The sequence below is a fragment of the Gekko japonicus genome, unplaced genomic scaffold (assembly GCF_001447785.1).
Source record: "Gekko japonicus isolate JY-2015 unplaced genomic scaffold, Gekko_japonicus_V1.1 scaffold565, whole genome shotgun sequence".
Lineage (NCBI taxonomy): Eukaryota > Metazoa > Chordata > Lepidosauria > Squamata > Gekkonidae > Gekko > Gekko japonicus.
The window spans coordinates 430,090-457,365 of NW_015176468.1; the positions used below are offsets into that span (position 1 = coordinate 430,090).

The 27,276-nt window shown below is 47.6% G+C and overlaps 1 protein-coding gene across 1 annotated transcript in view; it reads left to right on the forward strand.

The window, feature by feature from the left end:
* The first annotated feature begins 1,274 nt into the window (after positions 1-1,274).
* Positions 1,275-27,276, forward strand: part of SDAD1 (SDA1 domain containing 1) — a 53,620-nt gene continuing 27,618 nt past the window's right edge. Inside the window, exons 1-12 of the mRNA XM_015427112.1 lie at positions 1,275-1,399; positions 4,040-4,144; positions 5,548-5,646; positions 9,608-9,718; positions 11,733-11,804; positions 12,754-12,854; positions 13,353-13,410; positions 15,647-15,721; positions 17,800-17,901; positions 20,656-20,725; positions 21,904-22,007; positions 24,271-24,328. Of these exons, the coding sequence (XP_015282598.1) occupies positions 1,310-1,399; positions 4,040-4,144; positions 5,548-5,646; positions 9,608-9,718; positions 11,733-11,804; positions 12,754-12,854; positions 13,353-13,410; positions 15,647-15,721; positions 17,800-17,901; positions 20,656-20,725; positions 21,904-22,007; positions 24,271-24,328 (1,045 nt within the window). The 5' untranslated portion in view covers positions 1,275-1,309. The remainder of the gene's footprint in view (positions 1,400-4,039; positions 4,145-5,547; positions 5,647-9,607; positions 9,719-11,732; positions 11,805-12,753; positions 12,855-13,352; positions 13,411-15,646; positions 15,722-17,799; positions 17,902-20,655; positions 20,726-21,903; positions 22,008-24,270; positions 24,329-27,276) is intronic.

Sequence of the window (27,276 nt, forward strand, 5' to 3'; positions counted from 1 at the left end):
ATGTGGCTGGCATGACTAAACACCAAGGCACATGGAATGCTGTTACCTAAGTGGTACCTATTTATCTACTTGCAATTTCTTGCTTTCTAACTGCCAGGTTGGCAGGAGCTGGAACTAGAGACGGGCGCTCACTCCGTCATGTGGCACACTGGGGTCTCGAACTGCTGAACTACCGACCTTCCACAGCCTGCAGTTCAGCGTCTTAACCACTTGAGCCACCGCAATGCCTCTCGTTTCCTTGGTACTTTGTGACTAGTAGCCACTCATGGACCTCCGCTCTTAGAACCTAAGAGAAGCCATGTTAGATCAGGCCAATGGCTCATCCAGTCCAACACTCGGTGACCAAAACCCAGGGGTCATCAGGAGGTCCACCAGTGGGGCCAGAATTCCAGAAGCCCTCCCACAGCTGATTTCCAAGCACCAAGAATACGGAGCATCACTTGACCCAGACAGAGTGTTCCATCTATACCTTGTGGTTAATAGCCACTCATACATCTCTGCTCTTAAGAACATAAGAGGCTCCATGTTCAACACGCTGTGTCGCAGAGCGGCCAAACCCCAGGTACCCACCTCCACCAGTGGGGCCAGAAGCCCTCCCACTGTTGCCCCACAAGTACCAAGAGCCTCACTGCCCCAGACAGAGTGTTCCATCTATACCTTGTGGCTAAGAGCCACTTACGAACCTCTGCTCTGGAGACTTAGGGATGCCAACCTCCAGGAGGGGCCTGGAGATCCCCTAGACTACAGAGATCAGTTCCTCCTGGAGAAAACTGATGCGTTGGAGGGTGGACTCTCTATGGCATTGTACCCCACTGAGGTTCCCGTCCTCCATCCCCAAATATCCAGGAGTTTCCCAACCTGGATCTGGCAAGCCTACCCCCCTCCCGTCCCCTGCTAGTGGCTGGAGAGAGGGGGGGGGCGTTCTTTGCAACCCTAGGAGAAATAAGAGTTTGGATGTTTCCCCCTATATCAGAGAACATCCACCAGTGGGTCCAAAGCACGCAGCCCGTCCGCAGCTGACCATCATTTCATACGAATTTCTTGCAAGCACCGAACGGTCTTGCATCTAAACTTAATCGTAGTTACCTGAAGTTCCAGCGTGAAGTTCCAGCTACAGTCGCGCCACAAAGTGGAGGCGTGCCGAAGAGGCTTGCGGTCGAAGGAGGAGTGACCCTCCGCGGGAGCCGTAGAGCGCCGTCCGAGAGCCACGTGGTCCAAGATGGCGGCGCCCAGGTGACGCTCCATGTGGGTGTTCCGGGAAGGGAAGCGGCGGGGGGACTGAGGCTGTGTCGGAGGGCGCTTCGCAGCCATGGCCGGTCGCCACAACAACAAGCTGCCCAGCAATCTGCCGCAGCTGCAGAACCTGATCAAGCGCGACCCGCCGGCTTACATCGAGGAGGTGAGAGAGGTCGCTTTGGGGACGGTTCTCAGCAGAGGGAGAAGAGGAGTCGCTCCGCTTTGGGTCGGGGGAACCCAGCTCTGTATGGCTCGTTCGTACTTGATGCTTAGCACTTGTAAAGCAGGATGCTAATAGGATTGCCAACCTCCAGGTGGTGGCTGGAGACCTTCCGCTATATTAGCTTATCTCCAGGTGACAGACACCAGTTTACCTGGAGAAAAAGGCCACGTTGGAAGTTGGACTCTATGGCATTATGCCCCCGAGCCCCGTCCTCTTCAGACTCCACCCCAAATCTCCAGGTCTTTCCCAACTTTGAATTGGCAACCCTAGATGCTTAAAGAGTACATTTCAGAACGAGCAACGTTCCCTTCACGGCTGAGCGAAGGGGGAGTTGAAAGAGTACATCTGAGCGTGTGCAGAGTTCTCACCGGGGTTGGATTCACAAGTGTCGGCATTCGTGGCTGCGGCTGGGGGCGGGGCTGGGCTTCTTTAGTCGTAAGCTGTGGCAGCCAGCCTTTCTTGAAACTTGGTTGTTTTTGGAGTTCTTGTTGGAAATCCAGTGCTGGATTTCAGAGATAAGTAGCGAGGGTAGGGATGGGGCGGTAAGGGTGCCAACCTCCAAGTAGAGCCTGGGTACTTACAAAATTACGACTGATCTACAGAAGACAGAGACAATTTCTTGTGGAGAAGATGGCAGCTTTGGAGAGTGGAATCTATGGCCTTATACATTGCTGAGGTTCCTCATCTCCCCAAATTCATTCATTCCTGGGCTCCATCCACAAGGAACTTCCCAGCCCAGAGTAGGCAAGCCTAGGGAAGGACTTGTTGTTTTGAGGTGGTATCGCATAAACACGTGCTGCCTTCCACTGAGTCAGATCCTTTGACTGTCAAGCTAAAGAATAAATGGACACAAATCAGGTATCAGGATGGAACCACAAAACTGAGACACCTGTCTCAGATCATTTCAGCCTCGCAGGGTGCATGTGGGGGTGAGGTGGGGGACCTCAAAATAGCTGTTTTAGTGCAGAGGAATTTCAGAAACAGACTGGTACGGGGGATTGCCAAATTATGAGTTATTACAACACTCAGGACAATGGACCTCCAGAGCTTAACAGAGATATCGGGTTCTTATTTCACTACACATGCTAAGTCACTCAGTTCTCGCTTATACCCAGAATTGAACTGTTGGTCTTAAAAGCTCCACTGGACTCAAATTTAGTTCTCACATCTGTTTGTTAACTCTTGTTATTCTAATTTGTTGCTATTCATATGATCAACTGCTTTAATCCAATCTTAGGTATACTTATTGCTCAGTTAATGCTCAGTTAGCATTTTGACTCTAATTAACCCTTCCAGGCAACTAACCCCCTCACCACCTCTCTACCTGTATGTAATGGTTGAGGAAGTCTTGTTTCATAAGAACATAAGAGAAACCAATGTTGGATCAGGCCAATGGCCCATTCAGTCCAACACTCTGTCACACAAAAATACCAGGTGCCATCAGGAGGACCAGCAGCGGGGCCAGGACACTAGAAGCCCTCCCACTGTTGACCCCCCCCCAACACCAAGAATACAGAGCATCCCTTGCCCCCGACCGAGAATTCCTATCTACACCTTGTGGCTAATAGCCACTGATGGACCTCTGCTTCATATGTTTATCCAAGAACTGTGCATGCACACAAAAGCTTATATCCAGAATAAAACTTGGTTGGTCTTAAAGGTGCCACTGGACTCAAACTTTGTTCTGTTGCTTCAGACCAACATGGCTGTCCACCTTATCTAATGTTAGTATTGTTTAGCCTAACTGGCAGTAGCTGCCCAGGATCTCAGGAAGAGGTCTTACATCACCTCCTACTCCATCCTTTTAGCTCCTCCTCCCCCGCATTGTGGTGGTTTCACCAGAGTTGGGCCCCGTGGCGTGTTCAAAAGTCGTTCTCGAGTGGAAGCACACTCTGTAAAATGGGCATGTATTTATGGGGACGCCCGTTTGTCTAGTTTGGTCCAATTCCAGGCATATAAACACTCCTTTCCACAGGCCTTGGAATGCTGTTAATTGTTAAATTATTGTAAGGTGTTGCATGGGAGACCTCCAAGGAATACCAGGGTCATGACGCGGAGGGAGGCAGTGGCAACCCACCTCTGAATGTCTCTTGCCTTGGAAACCCAACAGGGTTACCATAAGTTGGCTGAGATGTGACAGGCCTTTCTGCCACCGTCACGTAATGTGTATCTTTTGTTGCACAAGTGTGTAACACAGATGTGCAATCCCACAATTCTACTGACCTAGATGGCTCGGGCTAGCCCAATCTTGACAGATCTCAGAAGCTAAGCAGGGTCGGCCCTGGTTAGTACTTGGATGGGAGGCCACCAGGGAAATCCAAGATTGCTACGCAGAGGCAGGCAATGGTAAACCACCTCTGTTAGTCTCTTGCCTTGAAAACCCTATGGGGGTTGCTATAAATTGGCTGTGACTTGATTGCATTTTCCACCACCACTGGACATTGGAAGAGCCCCATCTTTGGTTCCACTGTTTTTCTTGTTTCTGACGGAGTGTCAAATCTAAATGTCCTAAAATCTTTTCAGGAGGGAGCAACAATGGAAATAATGCTTCTTGTCTGTGATTTTGTTTGTGTGTTTTAGTTTCTTCAGCAGTATCGGCATTACCAGTCCAATGTGGAGATATTCAGACTGCAGCCAAATAAGCCCAGTAAAGAACTGGCTGAATTGGTGATGTTCATGGCACAGGTAAAAGCATCATAAACTGTTATAGCAGAAGTCCTGGTTCAGGTTAATTAGATCACCTTTGCGTTATTAAACACCCTGCGTCCCCTCGGGAGAAAGGTGGGTTAACGTACTACAAATCAACCTGTGTTATAAAAGGGAGAATGTTGGTTATAAAAGACTGACAAAATTAGATTTTTGAAAATGTGCAAATTATCCAGAGATGCAGTTGCTAATCTTATCACTAAACCACTCCCCCCAAATATCCCTGATAACTGTCATTGCTAATGTTACTTTTGTGATCTAAGAAACGTAGGGCCTGTTTATACTAGAAACAAAAAGAGACTTAAGTCATTCTGTTTATCAACTGAACCACAGTTTGGGGTGGTTTGGTTTCCCTGAATTTTTTTAGCCAAACTACAATTTCCAGGATTCTGTGGGGGGAGCCATTATTGTTTAACTGTTACAAAATGTGTATCATTCATTTGTGCCATATATGGTGTTGAAACAAAAGCTTCCACTGAGACTTAGCAGCATCAGTTTGTACATAATTGCCAAGGAACATCTGATCTGTTCTTAGTTTAAGGGAAATCTCTTGCTTCTTCTCATCAGGTGAGTCTTGAGCTTTATTTAAAAAAATGGGGGTTCTGATTTGAGTTGCAGGATATCTTGTTGGTTTGTTCATTTAAATATTTATAGATCACCCTTCCCCATAAGGTGGGCCCATGGGGGTGTACAGTGGCATGCTCACCTGCACACAACAGTCAAGATAATAAAATAACGTTGCTGCAACCCACAACCAGATTTGTAGTCAATACAAGAAACAACACAATCAGACATATGCTCTCAAAAATAATAGTCTTGAAATGCTCCTCTGGAAGCACATAGGGAAAGGCTAGATCACACCTTTGTTGGTAGTCCATTTCAGAGCACCGGAATGTAATCTAGAAATTATCTAGAGCTACTAATCAGACCTTTGGAAGAGCCCAGAGAGAGAAGAAGCTGATAGGATGGATGAAGCTAGCACAAGGGGTAGATACAGGAAGAGATGGGAGTTGGGTAATGCCTGAAATATTATTTCTGTTATATTTATTGGATGATGTCATTGATTGAATGTCAAACAAGGACAGGGGAGGGGTGGCGTCAAATCCTAGCATAGCTTTGAAGCTCATGGACTCACCTTGAGCTACTCACCAGATCCTTACCTAACCTACCTTATTGTGAGGTTTTGATTGAGAGTGGGCCATGTTTGTTGTGCAAACTTAAAGTGTAGGTGGGTTGCAAGTGACAAACATGACTGTGATAAGTTTGAGGTTAAGTATCTTATTTTGGGCGGAGGGGGAGATTTTAAAGCTGCTTTTCCCAAAAACGTCCCTGTTTACAGAGAAGTTTTCTTCTGATTGTGTTTCTTTTCGTTTTCGAAACAGGTCGGCCACTGCTACCGCGACCATCTTGCAGACTTCCCACAGCAGCTGAAGGATCTGCTTTCCTACCATCACACGATGCTGGATCCCGATCTTCGGATGGTGCGTCCAGGGCTTTTTTTGTAGAAAAAGCCCAGCAGGAACTCATTAGCATAATAGGCCACACCCAATATCAGAAACTCATTCGCATATTAGGCCACACCCCTGACAGCACAGCTCATTAGCCTATTAGGCCATACCCCCATGCCTTCCCTTGGCTTGCCCGGGCGCCCCGCAGCTGCAGGGCACCCGGACAAGCCAGCCCTTGGACAGGCCGGGAAAGGCACAGGAGGCATTTAAATGCTTCCCTGATCCTTCCAGGGCCCCCCCCCCCGGCCCACCTGCCTCAGAGTTGCCGGGGGGGGGGTCACTCTCCAGGCCTTCCCTCTGTAGCCATGCACACAGAGGTTTTGGCTGCAGTGGGCGTGGCCAGCTCTGAAGCCAGCAGAAACTCTGTTCCTGTGTGTTCCTGCCCAAAAATAGCCCTGGGTGCATCTGTTACACACACACACACACAATATTTTTTCTTCATTGGGTCTTGAGAGGGGAATTCTGAAAGAGCTTAGATTTCCCATACAGTTTGAAACGGCATACTTTAAAGTCCTTATTTTTGGTGAGCGTTTTGTGTGTGCGCGCCCGTGCGCTTATGAGCCTGGAAGTCATGGTGACGTCTGGCGACCCCTAGTGGGATTAGGACCAATGCGCCCTCTAAGCTGCGGAGTCCTGTGAGCAAAAAATCTACTTTGTGAGCTGCTGGCATTACAGTTGTGAGCGGGCGATTTGGCTACTGCATAAATTAACTTACTCTGGAGCCATCCTTTCTGAGTGAAGAGAGAAATGTGTGAGCCGGAGGCTAAAAAACCTGTGAGCTGGCTCACACTAACTGAGCGATTGCCTGCCTCTGCGTCCTGCCCCTGGTATTCCTTGGAGGTCTCTCTATTCCCAGTACTTGCCAGAGTCGGCGCTGTTTAGCTTCCGAGATCTGACGAGATCAGGCTTGCCTGGGCTATCCAGCTCAGGGCAATAACCTCAATTATTGATGATCCATAATGACATCCAAAAGTGACAAATATTGACCCGGACCAGATACATTTCAGTCCAGCTGGCCTTTCTCAGTGGTCAGACTACTAAAGCTGTGGCATTTTTAAGCCAAAATCTGAACAAATGAAATTCTACAAGGAACGATTCAAGGAGGAATCACGGGACATTGTATAGAGGCAAAACCACAGGTGTAGCTTGTACGTACGATGACCAGTTCTGTGAGTGCAGCAAAATGGACAAAATTAAACACCCTAGTATATATTTGCTGCTTTTGTGTCTTTTTGTTAATCTTAGGGGCAGAGCCGTACGTGTGGTCGGGTCCAGCCCAGTTTTCCCACTCAGTCTTACCCCATTTTTCTCTTTAGCCAGTTTGGTGTAGTGGTTAAGTGCGCGGACTCTAATCTGGGAGAACCGGGTTTGATTCCCCACTCCTCCACTTGCACCTGGCTGGATGACCTTGGCCAAGCCATAGTTCTGATAAGAGCTGTTCTTGAAAAAGAGCAGTTTCTGTCAGAGCTTTCTCAACCCCACTTACCTCACAGGGTGTCTGTGGTGGGGAGGGGAAGGGAAAGGAGTTTGTAAGCCGCTCTGAGACACCTTTGGGTAGTGAAGGGCGGGGTATAAATCCAATCTCTTCTTCTTCTTCTTTAGTGGAGCATCTGTCCCAAAGAGCTTTTTATCCATTCAGCTCCTACAGTCCCCAGGGTAGCCTCTTTTGAAGATCGATCAGGATGGGTGGCTGTGTTATGCTGCCTTTAGCAGCAGAAAAGAGCCAGAATCCAGGAGCACCGTAAAGACTAACAGAATTTGTGGCAGGGTGTGAGCTTTTGTGAGTCACTGCTCACTTCAGAAGTGTTGAAGAACTGGAGACTGCTGAGTGGAGCGTGTTAGCCCTGCATTATATAGCACGCCATCTTGCCTTAACAACTATTGCGTGCACTTTAATTGAAAACTGTTGTCTGTTTAAATGGTTTTAAATGTTTTAAATGTTTATATGGAACTTGGCATGTTGGGCCAAGCAATGTGAGGCACCCCAAGCCCGCTTGCAGGGTGGGTGGGCTATAAATGTGATCAGATAAATAAATACCCCCTTTTTCTGTTTTAAGGAGTCTCAAAGCGGCTTTCGATCACCTTCCCGTCCCCAGAACAGGCACCTTATATTCATATTCAAATACCTTTTATTGGCATACAATATTAGAAGCATTTCCCAATAATAATAACAATCCAAAAGAAATTATAAAATAGATAGTCGTGGCTATGTCAGGCCTAACTCAAGTTGTCACAGGATAGCTTTGACCATACAAAAGATGCCTGAATCATAAAATAAATTGGCATTCTAAACTTTTAAACTTAAGTTTTTTAGACTTATAAATTAAAAATCATTAATATGAACAGGGTCACTCTTCCGTTTTATAAAACCATGGAGAAACTTAGCGGTCAGTTCAATGATCTCCGGATCTCGCGAGGCAAGGAGAAATTGTACCTTGATTCTATCCGATTGGCCTGCTACCAACCTAAGGGGGGCTTCTATAAATTCCACTCGAATGTCATTTAACAATTTACAGTGTAAGAGAACAGGCACCTTATAAGGCAGGGGGGGGGGCGCTGAGAGCATTCAGAGAGAGCTGTGACTGGCCCAAGGTCACCCAGCAGGCTTCATGTGGAGGAGCGGGGAATCAAACCCGATTCTCCAGGTTACAGTCTGCCACTGTTAACCACAACACCGTGCTGCCTGTCGAAAGGGGCTCCCCCTCTGTTTTACCAGCAGTCAAACTTGTTGGATCCAGCCCAAAGTATTCGAGCCCTGCTGCATGCTCGCTAGATGTCCTGGCTAGCATTTGCCCCCCTCTGAGACTGCAGCAGGTGCTGCTGACATGCGTCACACCCGTTTCTTTAACTGCAAGGACCAGAAGCTTGGGTGCTTGAAAAAAAGAAAACAGGTGTTGTTGTTGTTAATTGTATTTATGGCGGGGAGGGCGGGGTAAAGGTCAAATCAATAAATGATAAATAAATAATAAATTATTATTATGAATTGCCCAACCCCTGCTTCAGCAGGGCTCTGGGCAATGTGGAACCGCAAATAAAACAAGATACAATCGGTTAAAACGTTAGTAGAACATTCGAGACCAATCAGATGGCGAATAACCAATCCCCATGCCAACTCCCACCGCCGGCTACTTCACGGGCAGGGGGGAAGAGGGCACAATAGATGTAAACGACAGAGAATGGGAAGGGTGCCAGTCAAGATGGAACCGTCGCTGTCCTCAGCAAAAAGCCTGGTGGAACCTCTCTGCCTTGACTTCCATAAAGATCACAAACAAGGTCACCAGCTGCCTGGAGAAAGAATATCTTGTCCCTTTAATACAGGAGCCCAGGTGATCTTATTTACCTCTCTGCAATGATGAGCTTCAGTTGCCTAGTTCCATACTGGTTTTCCTCCCCTTGTTTTGCTGTCAAATCGCAGGTGACTCATGGTGACCAGTGTTCCCTCTAAGCTGAGGTAGTGTGAGCTGGCTCACAGTCTTTTAGCCTCCGGCTTACAGATTTTTGACTTAGCTCAGGAAGGAGGGCTCCAGAGCAAACTGATTCATGCAGTAGCCAAATCGCTCGCTCACAACTTTAATGCCAGGAACTCACCAAGTAGAATTCTTGCTCACAAGTCTCCACAGCTTAGAGGGAGCATTGATGGCGACCCCATAGGATTTTCAAGGCAAGAGACATTCAGAGGTGGTTTGCCGTTGCCTGCCTCTGCATAGCAACCCTAGACTTCCTTTGTGGGTCTCCCATTCAAATACTAACCAGGGCCGACCCTCCTTAGCTTCCGAGATAGCCTGGGCCATCGAGGTCAGGGCTCCCCACATTACGCCTCCCTTAAAATTCCACATTTGTGCAACAAAGTCTTCTTTGTGTGTCGTTGACCCATTCTGATTGTAATGATCATACGGCTGTATTAACTTCCTTTTCTCCCTCCCTCCCATTGCAGACTTTCTGCCGAGCCCTGATCCTCTTGCGGAACAAGAACCTGATCAACCCCACGAGCCTGCTGGAGCTCTTCTTCGAACTCCTCCGCTGTCACGATAAGTTTTTACGGAAAGTGAGTTGCAAAGTTCTCGGTATCGTTTAGCCCTCCTCCATTTACTTCCGCTGTAGTAAGGAGATTTAAGTGACAGTCCGAAAATGAGTATTGTGTCCGCATCTTTGGCAAGTGGCTTACATGATGTAATCCTTTGCAGAGATATGCCTGACACAGGCTGACATAGCTGCCTAGGATAGCTCTGTGAATCTAGCACAGGGTTCCCCAACATGGTGCCCGTGGGCATGCAGATACTTCCCTTGACACCCACCGAGCTTTTAAAGAAACTGGGTGGGGCCATTGTAAGGCAAGGCTTGTTACTGGCTACTCTCATTCAGGTGAAAGAGTTTTCTAGAGGAGCAGGACAACTGGTAAGCACCCAGGTGTTTTTTTAGTCAATGTGTGGTTACATTCCCCCTTCAGGCTTTCCTTCTGCCCAGGACATGTGAGGAGGGAGGTAGTCCATTTGTCTCCACCTCCTGTGGAAGCCATTTTGGGTGTGTCTCCACCTCCTGTGGAAGCCATTTGGGGTGTGTCTCCACCTCCTGTGGAAGCCATTTGGGGTGTGTCTCGACCTCCTGCGGACGCCATTTGGGGTGTGTCTCCACCTCCTGCAGACGCCATTTGGGGTGTGTCTCCACCTCCTGCGGAACCCATTTTGGGTGTGTCTCCACCTCCTGCGGAAGCCATTTTGGGTTTGTCTCCACCTCCTGCGGAAACCATTTTGGGTTTGTCTCCACCTCCTGTGGAAGCCATTTTGGGTTTGTCTCCACCTCCTGTGGAAGCCGTTCTAGGTTTGTCTCCACCTACTGTGGAAGTCATTTTTCGGGTGGCGCTCCCCACCACCTTTCAAAATTCCAGAAATGCCCCACAGGCTCCAAAAATTCAGAGTCCCCGATCTACCACGTAGACTGGCTTGGGTGAGTAGTGCCGCGGCCTGCTTGAATGTTCCCATTCCTACATCAAAGTCCTGCATCAGCAAAGTAGAGACAGCGGGTCAGGCTTGAGTCTTGTGATACATCAAGCACCCTGACTTGGCTGGCCCAGGCTAGTCCTGTCACATCTCGTGAAGCTAAGCAGGGTCATCCCTGGTTAGTATTTGGATGGGAGACCGTCAGGGAAGTCCAGGATCGCTCTGCTGAGGCAATGGCAAACCACCTCCGGACGTCTCTTGCCTTGAAGTCCCTGTGGGGTTGCCATAATTTGGCCGTGGCTTGACAGGAGACACGCACACACGTAAAGTGGTGGTTTCAGTCAATAAAAGCTTTCCTTGGTTGAAGGACTTAGGAGGAGGAGGAGGGAGAGAGAACCAGAATTCATCCTTAAAATACATGGTAGTGCTTTTCCATATAGTGTTACCTGAGCTATCCTTAAATTACATGGCACAAGAGTTGCTTGTCGGCCTGGAGAACAAATGATCTGGTCCATTCGTGGAGGCTGACCGTGTGGAAGTCGGCAGCTGAAGCTTTTCAAGGTCATGGGGGCAAATACCGTGACCTGAAAAATAGCCTCCCACAAAGCCTCCATTAAAGACACAGGACAGTTTCTCCCAGGCGGTTGACAGCCCTGTCTGGTGAATCAGAAGTAACTTCATTTGCTTACGTTTGTTCCATCAGTTTTACCCATTTTCTTTCTTCTTACCCCTCCATCTGTCAAAGCCATTTTGGAGTAGTGGTTAAGAGCGGTGGCCTTTAATCTGGAGAACTGGGGTTGATTCCCCTCTCCTCCTCCACATGCAGCCAGCTGGGTGACCTTGGGCCAGTCCCCAGTTCTCTCTCAACTCTCTCCACCCCACCTACCTCACAGGGTGCCTGTTATGGGGAGAACCAGCAAAACGGAGGCGCTTCCACATTCAGCTTGCTTGTGGCTTTGGCGTGATGTGGCTTCAGGTGGCAGAGACCACATGGAATGATGCCCGTCAGCTGTCCACACATCCATTTCTCTTCCAGTTCACCCTACTCAAAGAGATTTCAAGGATTTCTAGCACTTATGTTCCAAAAGTCACAGAACTGTCCATTTTTCTTTCTTTCGACAGACGTTGTACAGTCACATTGTGACCGACATCAAGAACATCAATGCGAAACACAAGAATAACAAGCTGAATACAGTAAGTTCTGGATTCTTTTCCCCCCCTTCAGTTCAGCTCTTGAGGTAAGACTGTGGCGTGAGGCACCCTGCGGGTTTGTGTCCCTTTAGGCCTTAGTCTTGGAAGGTTTACCGACTATTGAAGAGTCTGTTCCTTTGCTGATCGGGTGCCCGGCTGTGAATGATTATAATAGGACTGAATTTTCTCCTGTAATACTGGTGTGAAGGCTTTTATACACTGTGAGTGCTGTGTGAAGGATTTTCCCTCCTACATATACCATTTCAAAGTCTTCTGTACGTTATGAGTACTTTATGAAGTAGTATGAGCTTCTTGAAGAAGAGCTATCGAAACGAAGATCTAAATCCGGAGTCTTCGTCCTGACTGTGTACCATTTATGGACTTGCACTATCTTTGGACAGCGCTGGCTCTTCGGCTTGGAAATGGAGATGAGCACTGCAACCCTAGAGTCAGATTCGACTGGCTTTCAAGCAAGGGAACCTTTACCTTTACCTTTTTACTATTCTTATATATGTACCATTAATGGACTTGCACTACTCATGGACCTGTACATTGTATGATGTACATTTATTTTACTGATATATGTGGTCCTTTGTTATTCTTATATAAACTACCTCTGTTTTGCATGACTTTTGAGCAATTGTGGTCTGCGTTATTTATACAGTGTTTGCTTGCTTTCTGTGAATTTGCATACTGTGATATCGCATTGGTTTATGATTCCCATAAGAGCCCCTTGGGCTGCACAGCAAGCTGTCTCTTGCCGACATGTACTTTGGGTGAGACCAGGATAAAAGGTGTGTCCATTGCCCGGACAACCTCTGGATTTCCCACCCTTCCTGACCTGTTCTTTGAGCCCCGTGGTTCGTCCATGCGGGCATATTGAGGGGCAGTCGTCAGGGCAGGAGCCACCCGCCTAATTCTCCTGACAAGTAATCTCTTGCTTGCCTTTCAGACGCTCCAGAGCTTTATGTACACAATGCTACAAGACAGCAACCCAACTGCAGCCAAGATATCTCTGGATGTGATGATAGAGCTCTACCGGAGGAACATCTGGTAGGTTGCGGGGAGACTGCATGGTGTCGACGTTTTATTTTATTTATTTTATTTATTTATTTAGGCATTTTTACCCCGCCCTCCTCGCGAACGGGCTCAGGGCGGTTTGACACGGGAACAGACCCCGAGAGCAAATAGTGTGTTCAAGTTGGCAATGCTGTTCCTTTTTGGGAAGGCATAAATAGTCTTTCGAAAGCAAGAAATTGCAAGTAGATAAATAGGTACCACTTTGGTTGGGAAGGCATAAATAGTCTTTCGAAAGCAAGAAATTGCAAGTAGATAAATAGGTACCACTTCGGTAGGAAGGTAACAGCGTTCCGTGCGCCTTGGTGTTTAGTCATGCCGGCCACATGACCACAGAAACGTCTTCGGACAACGCTGGCTCTTCGGCTTTGAAACGGAGATGAGCACCACAACCCTAGAGTCGGATTCGACTGGCTTTCGAGCAAGGGAACCTTTACCTTTACCTTTAAATAGTCTTTGTTTCATTCTTCACAGGAACGATGCCAAAACCGTGAATGTCATCACCACGGCCTGTTTTTCCAAAGTCACCAAGGTGAGAAAATCAAAAAAAATATGTTCGTGTTTTGGAAGTTCCTGCGCAAGTTTCTTTGTTACACAAGGTTCCTAGGGGACATCCTCCCTTTTCTTGTTAAGAACATAAGAGAAGCCAATGTTGGATCAGGCCAGGGGTCATTTCCTGCGGGAGCGCACAGGAGCGGAGCTCCGGCAGTAAGGAGCTCAGGGGGCGGGCACATGCAACAAGCCCCGTCCCCTGCTCCCAGCAGCCCTCAGTTGGGCCACGAGGAGCAAGAAGCAGCCAGGTAAGTTGCAGAGCCCCCCCCCCCCAGCCCGCCTTCAGGTACAAGCTCTCCCTCCTCTGTGAGGGCAGATCTGTGCGTTCCTCCCCCCAATAGCTAGCAATCCAAAACAGTCCAGTGGAGCCTGAGCGGTGGGTGTTACCTTCTGACACACTTCCGGTGATGTCAGGGGGTGTGGCATATGCAAATAAGTTATGTTAATGTTATGCTAATGAGCTCCTGCACCTCTATTTCTATGAAATGACCCCTGGATCAGGTCAATGGCCCATCCAGTCCAGCACTCTGTCACATAGTGGCCAAAAATACCAGGTGCCATCAGGAGGTCCACCAGTGGGGCCAGGACACTAGAAGCCCTCCCACTGTTGCCCCCCCCCCAAGCACCAAGAATACAGAGCATCCCTTGCCCCAGACCGAGAGCTCCTATCTATACCTTGTGGCTAATAACTACTGATAGATCTCTGCTCCAAATGCTTATCTAATTTCCTCTTGAAGCTGTCCATGCTTGTAGCTGCCGCCACCCCCTGTGACAGTGAATTCCATGTGTTAATCATTCTTTGGGTGAAGAAGTACTTCCTTTTGTCCTAGCCTGTTCAGCAATTTAATTGAATGCACATGAGTTCTTGTATTGTGAGAAAGGGAGAAAAGTACTTCTTTCTCGACCTGCTCTATCCCATGAATAATCTTATAAACCTCGATCATGTCACCCCTCAGCCGTCATTTCTCCAAGCTAAAGAGCCCCAAGCGCTATAGGGATGAAGTTGCCCTTTTCTGCACTTTTTCCAATGCTATAATATCTTTTTTGAGGTATGTTGAGTTTCTGTGGTGAGTTTGTTGTGAGTTCCTTGAACACATACGTACACGAAGCTGCCTTATATTGAATCAGAAGTCATAAATACGATGGTTAGCTGCCTAGAGGGGGGGAAACGTCCAGTTCCTTTCATAGAGGCTTAATGAGATATTATGTGCCAGGTAGCTCCATTTGAATACCTAAGTGGTTGAGAGTACAGGCGTATATAAAAAGGATTAAACAAAATATATCATGAATGCATTTAAATAGTTCATTAAAAACAAAATAGGCCTTCCTTTATTTACCATTGCAGTACACATATGCACACTGGGTGAAGGAACTGCTGTATTCAGTATGAGTATATTATCTCACATTCCCTTGGGTGGGGCTATAAATATCAGTAGCCAGATGCAATACTCCCACAGAGTTAAGAACATAAGAAGAGCCCTGCTGGATCAGACCAATAGTCCATCTAGTCCAGCTTCCTGTCTCACACAATGGCCAACCAGTCCCTCAGGAGGGCCAACCACAGGACATAGAGGCCGAGGCCTTTCCCTCATAGGAACATCAGAAGAGCCCTGCTGGATCAGACCAGTGGTCCATTCTAGTCCAGCATCCTGTCTCACACAGCAGCCAACCAGTTCCTGTAGACAGCCAACAACGGCATACAGGCCGAGGCCTTCCCTTGATGTTGCCTCCTGGCTCTGGGATTCTGAGGCTTAGTGCCGTAGTGTGTCTGAATGTGGAGGTTCCCCTCAGTCACCACAGCTAGTAGCCATTGATAGATTTATCCTTCATGAATCTGTCTTATCCCCTTTCAAAGCTGTTTATATGTGTGGCCATGACTACATCCTCTGGCAGCGAATTCCACATTTTAATCACTCTGTGTACAGTAGTGTTTCCTTTTGTGTACAGTAGTATTTCCTGAACTTACTGCCCATTAGCTTCATTGGATGCTGTTAAGTTCTAGTATATATTTTTTTTGGCGGGGGGGGAGATTTTTTCTTTGTCAAGTTGTTTAGTGCCACAGGAATTATTTTGGAATGCACTGCTGTGACCTTCGAAGGGAGGAAGGGAAGGAGATTAATAAGCCACTCTGAGACTTCGAGTGAAAGGCAGGGTATAAATCCAATCTCATTTTCTTCTTTTTCATTCTTTGTCCAAACATCTCACGGCTGTTCCAGATCCTAGTTGCCGGACTGAAATTTTTCCTTGGCAAAGATGAAGACGAAAAGCAAGGCAGCGATTCAGAATCGGAGGTTTGTGCGCACTGTGTGCTGTCAGGATGATGTAAATAACAAGGTTTTGGTCTAGCACAGGTGGCCACGTTACAGTAAAGATGTAAAATTTCCAGAAATTTTGAAGCTCGGAAGAAAACCGTTTTTTTTTCTGGGAAAAAATGGAATTTTTCAAAAAAATTGAAAAAAAAATGCTACATTAGCACTTCTTTTTTTCCAGATTGAAAGTCATTCTGTTACTTTAGGAACATAAAATATGACTATGGACATTTTTACTTGGCATGAAATTATCACAACTAGCATATTAAAAATATAGTGTATCCAAACAATTATTACAAACAGAATACCCACCCACATGCAAAAACAAAACTGAAACCTTTTCCTTTTCTTGTGACAATAGCACCTCCTAAAGGAAGAAATGCATCTTGTTCTTGCATTGGAGAGTTCAGTTTGTAACCTAGGACTTGCTCGTCCTCAGTGCACAGAAATTAGATCAATCTGATGCCATACCTATTTTTTTAGAAATGATTTGGAAGATATTTGAACACCTTGTCTTAAAATATTTTATTCATCATGTTAAAATGAAACGTTCCATAACCAATTTCTTTTTCTTTTCCTTTTTCAATTTTTCCAATTTTTCAGAAAAAAAACAAAAAAGGCTTCAGGGAAAAACGGGGGGGGGGAACGGTTTCCCCCCGAATTTTTCCGGTTTTGTTTCCGGGCTTTCACATCTCTAGTCTACAATTGATCAAAATTTGAGTCCAGTAGCAGCTAAAAGACCAACACGTGACCTTCCAAGGGTGTAAGCTTTCACGGCCCTGACCTCGATGGTCCAGGCTAGCCCAGTCTCGACAGATCTCAAAAGGTCAGCAGGATTGGCTCTGGCTACTACTTGGATGGGAGACCTCCAAGGAAGTCCAGGGTCGCTACGCAGAGGCCTTTTGTTCATTACAACAACAATAATACAGTCCACAGTAAACAATGACCAGGAAAAACCAATCAATAACAACTGTGCACTGAAAAACCCGCAGAAGAGCTTACAAAAAGAGACTTCAACAGAATAAGTAATTCAACAGATGTAATCCATCATAGGAAAATACGCAAGTCCACAATATCCCAAAGGGAAAGAACAAAGTTCAGAATAGAAATCTCTCAGAAGGAAACAATGAAGTCTGGAATAGATGTTACACATTTCCTAGGGATTGATTAGTGTTTCGGACTTCAGGTCCTTCCTCGGGAACTAAAAGCCACTACAGGAAGTCTCATTGTAGTTTCTTAACAGGTAAACATTATTCAGTTTCTATATGGGCCAGATGGAGCTGCGGTGGCTCAAGTGGTTAAGACGCTGAACTGCAGGCTGTGGAAGGTCAGTAGTTCAGCAGTTCAAGACCCGGGTGCCGCAAGACGGGGTGAGCTCCTGTCTCTAGTTCCAGCTCCTGCCAACCTAGCAGTTCGAAAGCAAGAAATTGCAAGTAGATAAATAGGTACCACTTCGGTGGGAAGGTAACAGCGTTCCGTGCGCCTTGGTGTTTAGTCATGCCGGCCACATGACCACGGAAACGTCTTCGGACAGCGCTGGCTCTTTGGCTTTGAAACGGAGATGAGCACCGCAACCCTAGAGTCGGATTCGAGTGGCTTTCGAGCAAGGGAACCTTTACCTTTTTATATGGGCCAGGTGTTGAAGTCTCTTTTTGTAAGCTCTTGTGTGGGTTTTTCAGTGCACAGTTGTTACTGATTGGATTTTGTTCATGACGTCACCTTGGTAAGGAGACCTGAGCACTCTCTTGAGCTCACATCGAGAACGATCGTTCCTAATAAAATCGTACACTCTGTCAGCCAAAGCCTTGAGCGAGTCTTCTCTCTCCCAGATTGACCTCAGAGAAGGAGGGGGTTGTGTTGGGTTTTAGCAAATTCCCCTAACCGTTATCCGCTCCTATGCATTCGTAAGGCTTCCAGAAACACAACAGCAGCCCTTCTGTTGGGAAGATGTACCAAATGACTTTGTGTTCACCCAAGAGGGTGAATGGGTGCAAACCGGGGAGGGGGGGTCGTTTCGGGCTCCTTAAATCATTCTTCTGTCCATAATGTTTCTTCTCAAGGACGACGGTCCCACGGCGAGAGACTTAATGGTACGATACTCCACCGGGAGGAAGACGACCAAGAACAAGAAGAAGCTGGAGAAAGCCATGCGTGTCTTAAAGGTGAGCAGTGAAAGCCGATGAGGTGGGGAGACCTGGGCTAAGAGTCCACCTCAGCCATGAAGTTCCCAAGGGGACTGTGGACAACCCTTTCTGTACCCAGTTGTACCCCATTGACATTGCTCCTGAGGTCCTTGGAAGGCCTCAGTGATTGGGGGATATTTTTTGTCAGCAGAAAGTCTTGGGTTTAGTCTCCCACATCTCCAGTCAGAAGGGATTCTCAATAGCAAAAGTCCTTAGCAGGGTACTTCTCTTGTTTAACTGTCCCGCATTATCGTAGAGCTTATACGTTAGCGTGCTTTAATGTATCACCTTCTGTGATACTGTATGAGAGATTTCAGGAGCTGCGGTGGCTCAAGTGGTTAAGACGCTGAACTGCAGGCTGTGGAAGGTCAGTAGTTCAGCAGTTCGAGGCCCGGGTGCCGCGTGATGGAGTGAGCTCCCATCTCTAGTTCCAGCTCCTGCCAACCTAGCAGTTCAAAAGCAAGAAATTGCAAGTAGATAAATAGGTACCACTTTGGTGGGAAGGTAACAGCGTTCCGTGCTCCTTGGTGTTTAGTCATGCCGGCCACATGACCACGGAAATGTCTTCAGACAGCACTGGCTCTTCGGCTTTGAAACGGAGATGAGCACCGCAACCCTAGAGTCGGATTCGACTGGCTTTCGAGCAAGGGAACCTTTACCTTTATGAGAGTTTTCAGGAAATCCCGTACTCTAATAGACTTTGTGCTTGTGGATTGCGCGAAGTGAAAAGCCTTGAACGTGTTCTCTTGTATTGTAAATACCTTAATATTCGATCCACACTCATTGAAACTTGGCTGCGAGGGCAAGAAGGGCAACCCGATGACGGCAAAATTCTTTTTTTTTATTACGTACTCAAAATCCAGTGATTATTGGAACTGGGGCCAGATGTTTACCTCTTGCATCTAAAAGGCAAGAAAGGTATCTGAATGCTGTGGTTAATGAATGAGGGTTGTTATTTGGGTGTCGCTGTGCCAATAAAGGTAAAGTTTACAGACTCTTAATGTGATGACCCAGTACCAACAGGGCAGGATGGGTAGGCAGGGCAATGGTGGGAGGCGATTCCTGTGAAAAGGATGACGAATGTCCTTGGATCAAATCCCTTTGTCGTACCACATGAACACCTTGTGTGGATCTAGTCAATTCTTTTCATGTTTGCATGACAGACCAGTGCAGTGGAGATGTCAGAGTGTTAGCCTAGGATCTGGGAGACCCAGGTTCGATTCCCTACGCTGCCATGAGAGCTTGCTGGGTGATCTTGGGGTAGTCACGCTCTCTTATCCTAACCTACCTCTTGAGTTGTTGTGCTTCGGAGGATATAACAGAGGAAGGGAGAATGATGTTGTTAACCACTTTGACAAGAAAAGCGGGGTATAAATCTTGTAGCAGGAACTCCTTTGCATATTAGGCCACACCCCCTAATGTAGCCAATCCTCCAAGAGCTTACAGAGCTCTTCTTACAGGAGCTACTGTAAGCTCTTGGGGGATTGGCTACATTAGGGGTGTGTCACTTAATATTCAAATGAGTACCTGCTACAAAAAGAGCCCTGAATTATCCCACCCTTCCCTCAAGGAGCTTAGAACAACATATGTAGACTTGTTATCCCGCCTTCTAGGCCAGGTCAGGCTGCCTTGTCCTGTGTTACTCAATGGGGTGGGAAGAAGAAGAAGAGATTGGATTTATACCCCACCCTTCACTCAGAGCGGCTCACAGTCTCCCATCCCTTCCCCTCCCCACAACAGACACCCTGTGAGTTAGGTGGGGCTGAGAGAGCTCTGACAGAAACAGCTCTTTTTCAAGAACAGCTCTTGTCAGAACAATGGCTTGCCCAAGGTCATCCAGCAGATGCAAGTGGACGGGTGGGGAATCAAACCTGGTTCTCCCAGATTAGAGTCCGCGCACTTAAACCACTATACCAAACTGGGAAGGAAGTCTTATCTGTTCTTGAGGAAGTGCCGTTTGATTCCCCTGAGCTTGCAAGGTAGACATTCTATATGTTGGGTTGAGCAGGATTTCACAAGTCCATCCTGTTCACTAGATCAGGGGCTCTCAACACGGTGCCCGCGGGCACCATGATGCCTGTTGATACCTTTCCTGGTGTCCAGTCAGTGTTTTTAGAAAGTGGGCAGAGCCAGGTGGGGCTTTTGACCAATAGGACTTCTGATTGGCCATTGGGAATTCGATCGGCTATGCAGATTTTTAAGAACATCACTTTGGCATCAGCTTGCCACCACAGCACGAGGATCTTCACGGTGTGACTGAAGGGAAGCCGCTGCAGCCATTTTTCTGACTGGCTCGGCCTCCTGCGGCGGCCATGTTGCCACTATGCCCACCGTGCCGTGTCAGAATTCTAAAGGCGCTCCCGGGCTCAAAACAGATTGGAGGCCGCCGCACTAGATGCTGTGCTTAATTTTGTCCTGGCGTTCCACTAAAAAGAGTCTCAGAGGGGCTTACAAACTCCTTTCCCTTCCCCTCCCCACCACAGACACCCTGTGAGGTAGGTGGGGCTGAGAGAGCTCTGACAGAAACTGCTCTTTTTCAAGGACAGCTCTTATCAGAGCTACAGCTTGCCCAAGGTCATCCAGCCAGGTGCAAGTGGAGGAGTGGGGAATCAAACCCGGTTCTCCCAGATTAGAGTCCGCGCACTTAACCACTACACCAAACTGGCTCCAAAAAATGGTATCACCAAATGGTATACACCAAAAAATGGTATCATCTCTTTCCCCGTTGTACAGAAACACAAGAAGAAGAAGAAGCCCGAAGTGTTCAACTTCTCCGCCATTCATTTAATCCACGACCCACAAGGTAAGGGCTCTCGGCCCTAGTTGTTCGTACTCCTCTGCTGAGGGGTGGCGGTGAAACAGAATGGTGTGCTGGGAGGATTACGTGGCTTTAAACGGGGGGGGGGGGTCCTCAACATGGTGCCCATGGGCGCAGTGGCACCTACTAGCACTTTCCCTGGTGCCGTGAAGTATTTTCAGAAAGTGAGTGGGCCCATTTGGGTCTTTCTGCCCAGCTGGCTTCTGATTGGCCATTGGCATTCTAATTGGTTGTGCAGGTTAAAGTAATGTGGCTTTTACTCTCTTTCCCAGTGTATTTTTTTTAATTACTCCTCCTTTCCCTTCCACTTGGGCTTCCTTTGTGGGTGGCCCCACCTCTCGTGGCAGACCTTTTGTGGCACCCACCACCTTGTGCCCAAGTTTCAAAAGTGCCCACAGGCTCAAAAAATGGTTGGGGACCACTGCTTTAGACACATTTACGTGGGATTGATGCAGTCATTAGGAACAGGGCATGTTTTTCCTGGCCTCTAGGGGCAGCACTTGCGCAATTATAATGGTCAGGTAGGCTTCTCCCGGAGCTGCGGTGGCTCAAGTGGTTAAGACGCTGAACTGCAAGCTGTGGAAGGTCGGTAGTTCAGCAGTTCGAGACCCGAGTTGCCACATGACGGAGTGAGCTCCCGTCTCTAGTTCCAGCTCCTGCCAACCTAGCAGTTCGAAAGCAAGACATTGCAAGTAGATAAATAGGTACCGCTTTGGTGGGAAGGTAACAGCGTTCCGTGAGCCTTGGTGTTTAGTCATGCCGGCCACATGACCACGGAAACGTCTTCGGACAGCGCTGGCTCTTCAGCTTTGAAACGGAGATGAGCACCGCAACCCTAGAGTTGGATTCGACTGGCTTTCGAGCAAGGGAACCTTTACCTTTACTTTAGGCCTCTCCCATGTTCGGGCCAGCTGCCCTGAGGCAGTAATGCATCCGTTCTCTTCTCCTCACACCCAAAGAGGAAACTGGTATCATTTCTCAGAACCGTGTCTCTGAAGTTAGCAAGCAGAAATTCCAAGAGAGGGGACTACCCCGACCCCAGATCTCTCCCCCCCCCCTGCTTTAAGCTCTGAGGTGATTTTGTTTTATGATGGATACATCCTGGTCCCTTTTCTCTCCAATCCCCACCCTCCACCCCTGGCAATTCTTCCGTGTTCGTTCAGACTTTGCAGAGAAATTGCTAAAACAACTGGAGGCCTCCAAAGAAAGGTTTGAAGTGAAGATGATGATGATGGAGCTTATTTCTAGACTCGTCGGGATCCATGAGGTACGAGCAAATGTACAGGCTTAGGGTTTGGCGTGTTGGTTAAATAGGAGAGGCCCCACCAAAAACCCTGTAAGATGGTAGCCGTTTTATTTGAACGACACGTTTGACAGATATAAATCAAATAGTGGTGGTTTTGTGGTGGTTTTTGTGGTGGTTTTGCCCTAGTTTGTTGGACCTAGGGTTGCCAGGTCTAGGTTGAAAAATACCTGGAGACTTTGGGGGTGGATCTGGGAGAGGGCGGAGTTTGGGGAGGGGAGGGGCCTCAGCAGGGTTCAATGCCATAGAGTCCACCCTCCAAAGCAGCCATTTTCTCCAGGGGTTATAAATCCAAAAAGCTGGGAAACCTAGCGTCACAAAAAGCAAAATCCACTAGGAAAAACACCATCAAAAATGCCAAAATATATAAACTCTATTTAACAATTATAAAGTTGGTGGTGCCACAACAGCAAAATAAGTGCATACTAACACTATAAACAAGGCACAGAATACAATGTTTCCTCCTTCAAAGATAAATATAAATCCACGTAGTCCGTTCAACTCAGTAGGAGGAACCCACATTTTCAAAAACAGCCTTCACAAAAACGCCCATTCCAGATACTTAAAGGAGGCGTTTCCATCAACTTCTTCAGTTTGCCAGCTGCGTAGTTCTAACCCGATTTCAACAATTTCTCCTGACAACAAGGTTCATAGTGTGAAGAGCTACAATGACTAATATTTATCTTTGAAGGAGGAAACATTGTATTCTATGCCTTGTTTATAGTATTAGTATGCACTTATTTTGATGTTGTGGCACCACCAACTTTATAATTGTTAAATAGAGTTTATATATTTTGATGGTGTTCTTCCTAGTGGATTTTGCTTTTTTTTTTTTTTGGATTTTCTCCAGGGGAGTTGATCTCTGTCAGCTGGAGATCAGTTGTAAAAGCGGGAGCTCTCCAGGCCCCACCTGGAGGCTGGCATCCCTAGTTGGGCCTGTGGGCATCTTTGGAATTCTGACACAAAGAGGTATCTGCAAACACAAAAAGGCTGCTGCCAACCATAACATATCAGGGACTCTTCAATGTTTTAGGTAGAGCCTCTGTTTAACAAGACGACTTTTAAAATGAGCATACCATTTAAAAATATTTTCTTGCATACAGAAAATATGTATAGCCAACCCACAGCAAGCTATACAGTTTCACAGACCACAGCCCCCCAATAATTTATCCAAGTAAGTTTGCAGAACATTTAGTACAGTGCGGAGCTGCGGTGGCTCAAGTGGTTAAGACACTGAACTGCAGGCTGTGGAAATTCGGTAGTTCAGCAGTTCTAGACCCGGGTTGCCGCATGACGGAGTGAGCTCCCGTCTCTAGTTCCAGCTCCTGCCAACCTAGCAGTTCGAAAGCAAGAAATTGCAAGTAGATAAATAGGTACCACTTCGGTGGGAAGGTAACAGTGTTCTGTGCGCCTTGGTGTTTAGTCATGCCGGCCACATGACCACAGAAACGTCTTCGGACTGCGCTGGCTCTTCAGCTTGGAAACCGAGATGAGTACCGCAACCCTAGAGTCGGATTCGACTGGCTTTCGAGCAAGGGAACCTTTACCTTTACTTTACCCTATTGCCTGCATAAAAAAGCCCTCTGGAATAATTCAGCATTGCACAGTTTGCGGAAAGCCAGGAGAGTACAAAACTTCCTGACCTCCTCGAGCTGGCTGTTCCACATGGTCAGGGCCACGTGTACGGGCAGCTGTTGATTGTCGTTGATTTTGCCCATTTGTATGGGCCATTATAGATTTTGCCTAATTGCAGGTTGCCATCTGCAGAAAGGGCCACAGTGGCTCAGAGGTTAAGGCGCTGAGCTGTAGACCGGAAGGTCGGTAGCTCGGCAGTTCAAGAGTGCCACGTGACGGAGTGAGCTCCCGTCTCTGGCCCCAGCTCCCGCCGACCTGGCAGTTCGAAAGCAAGAAATTGCAAGTAGATAAATAGGTCCCGCTTCGGTGGGAAGGTAACGGCGTTTTGTGTGCCTCAGCATTTAGTCATGCCGGCCACATGACCACCGAGAAGTCTTCGGACAGCACTGGCTCTTCAGCTTGGAAATGGAGATGAGCACCGCCCCCTAGAGTCGGATTCGACTAGCTTTCGAGCAAGGGAAACCTTTACCTGCCAAAGGCCTTGCTCAGATGAGCGAAGCTGTTGTGGTGGAAAGCTGTATACAGGAGAGGGAAGAAAAACCCCACCGAAGACCAAAAACTAATCCTGCAAATGTTCCTTTTCTCCCCTCAGCTTTTCCTCTTCAACTTCTACCCTTTTGTGCAAAGATTCCTGCAACCACATCAGAGAGGTAGGAGTGTGTGAACACATGAATTTCCCTTATACTGAATCAGACCATTGGTCCATAGAGGTCAGTACTGTCTAAGACAGGCAGCAGCTCTCCAGGGTCTCGGGTAAAGGTCTTTCATATACCTACTACCAGTGTTCCCTCTAAGCTGAGTTAGTGTGAGCTAGCTCACAGTTTTTTACCCTCCGGCTCACACGTTTCTGTCTTAGCTCAGGAAGGATGGCTCCAGAGCAGACTAATTTATGCAGTAGCCAAATTGCACGCTCACCACTTTAATGCCAGTAGCTCACAAAGTAGAATTTTTGCTCACAAGACTCCACAGCTTAGAGGGAACATTGCCTACTACCTGTTCCTTTTAACTGGAGAGACTGAGGATTGAACCTGGGACCTTCTGCATGCAAAGCAGAGGCTCTACCCATGAGCCACAGCCTCTCCCCTTTACTTTTTCCCTCCAGGGCAAGAGTAGAGACCTCCTCTGATCCCTTCTAGTACTGTTTGCTGAGACAGGTTTTACGTTAGCTGCTGTGAAGAACCAGTGTGGTGTAGTGTTTCGAGCAGGGCTATTTTGGGGCAGGAACCCACAGGAACGGAGTTCCGGCTGGCTCCCAAGTTGGCCACGCCCAGCAGGAACTCATTAGCATAATAGGCCACACCCAACAGCAGAAACTCATTAGGATTGGCTACAGTTAGGGGTGTGTGGCCTAACATGCGAAAAGCCCTGGGTTTTGACAACAAACAAGGTAAAGAGAATAAGAAGCAAAAGGTAGGTGTGGCTGGATGACCACACGTCTGGTAACATTGGGGTGTGGCCTAATATGCTAATAAGCTGTGCTGTCGGGGTGTGACCTATTATGCTAATGAGTTCCTGCTGGGCTTTTTCTACCCAAAAAGCCCTGGTTTAGAGTGTTGGCGTAGGCTCTGGGAGACGCTGGCTCATCTCCCCACTTGGCCACAAAGCTCACTGGGTGGCTGCCGGTAATTACTCCCTCAGCCTAATTTACCTCATGGGGTTATTGTGAGAGGGAAAAGCTGGGGGGAAGGGAGAACCAGTGTGCACTGCCCTGAACTTTCCTGGGGGAAGAGTGGGATAAAAATATACCATTTTCATTTCACTCTGCCCTGAAGAACTGCTATCACTGTGCAGCACTTCAGAGGATTAAAATGAATATGGAGTGACACAGCTTCCAATAAACATCCCATAAAGTCCTGAAAGATGGACACTCCCTGCTAGCCTCTTGCCCTCAGCATGGCCGTAACTTAAGCCTTGCCTGGGTGTGTTGCATGACGTCAACAGGCGGTGGGTTGTAGTTGTGCGTACAACTGTAGAGGCCAGCCTGTAGCGTTTTGCGTTCCTACCTGAGGCGAGAGTTACACCTCCCACATCCCTTGTGAAGTGCTGAGGAGGAACTCTTTTGTTCCTGCAACAGCATCCTTACAGTTTGTAAGCACATGGGTCACCAGATGTGCGCAAGACTGGGCGGGGGCAGTGCTCCCCCTAAGCTGTGGAGTCTTGTGAGCAATAATTTTACTCTGTGAGCTCCTGGCATTAAAGTTGTGAGCGAGCGATTTGGCTGCTGCATAAATTTGTTTGCTCTGGAGCCCTCCTTCCTGAGCGAAGACAAAAATGTGTGAGCCGGAGGCTGAAAAACTGTGAGCTAGCTCACACTTAACTCAGAGGGGACACTGGGTGGGGGAGAATCGGCTCCCAGGCAGCACGGCTCTTCAGTGCTGAATGGTTTCCCAACGCACGTCTAGAAGACAAAGTTATGCATGTTTCGTCAGAACGTACGCCGTGTGTGATGATACTTTCTTCCAAGAAAGCGTGGCTAAGTGTTTCACTTCACTGCATGGTTTAGATTTGGCAGCTATAGTCCAGACAAATAAATCATAGAGTTGGAAGGGACCTCCCAGGTCATCTAGTCCAACTCCCTGTACAATGTATGGGATTCACAAATACCTCCCCCCCCCTCCACATACCCAGTGACCCCTGTTCCATGCCCAGAAGATGACAAAAAACCTCCAGGATCTCCAGCCAAACTGGCCTGGAGAAAAATGGCTTCCTGACCCCAAAGTGGCGATCAGCATTTCCCTGGGCGTGTAAGAAAGGGCCTCGAGAACTAAGCACTGAGGCAACCCTTCCTGCCCTCCCTTCTCGTGATCTGCCTCAGTTCACAGGATCAGCATTGTTGTCTGAGGGTCACCCAGCCTCTGTTTGAAGACCTCCAAAGAAGGAGAGCCCACCACCTCCCAAGGAAGCTTGTTCCACTGAGGAACCGCTCAAACTGTCAGGAAGTTCTTCCTAATGTTTAAGCGAAAACTCTTTTGGTTTAATTTCAACCCGTTGTGTCTGCTCCGACCTTCTGGGGCAACAGAAAACAATTCCGTACCATCCTCTATATGACAGCTCTTCAAGTACTTGAAGATGGTTATCGTAGCACCTCTCAGTTGTCTGTAGCGTTCGTTCTACTGTGCTTTCTTTCTGGTTTATTGGGTCCTTCTGAGGATCGTTGCTTCACCCCTGAGTGAAGTCTGCAGTGTGCCTTGGCTCAAGGAATATTAAACATGAGCCTGTGCATGTTTACTCAGAAGTAAGCCCCATTCAGTGGAATGGAGCTTACTCCCAATAGGAGCTCAGTCTTGGGTCCTGGCCTGCCCGTAAAAGTGCATGCTCCTGCAGCCTCGGTTTTCCTCAGGGCTGTGCAGGGAAGGGAAGAGGGTATTTAACCTTACGGTCTCAGCTTAGGTTAGTGAAACTGGTTTCCTCACTCTGATATTACCATTTGATGTCTTTAACATTCTAACAGGAAGGGAGCCACTTTTGAATTAGTGAAATTGAGCGAAGGCTGAAGGATTAAACCTCCTCTCCCTTCCGCGCACAGCCCCAAGGCAAATGGAGGACGCACAACTTGCAATTTGCATTTTATGGATGGACCCAAGATGTTTAGTCTAAG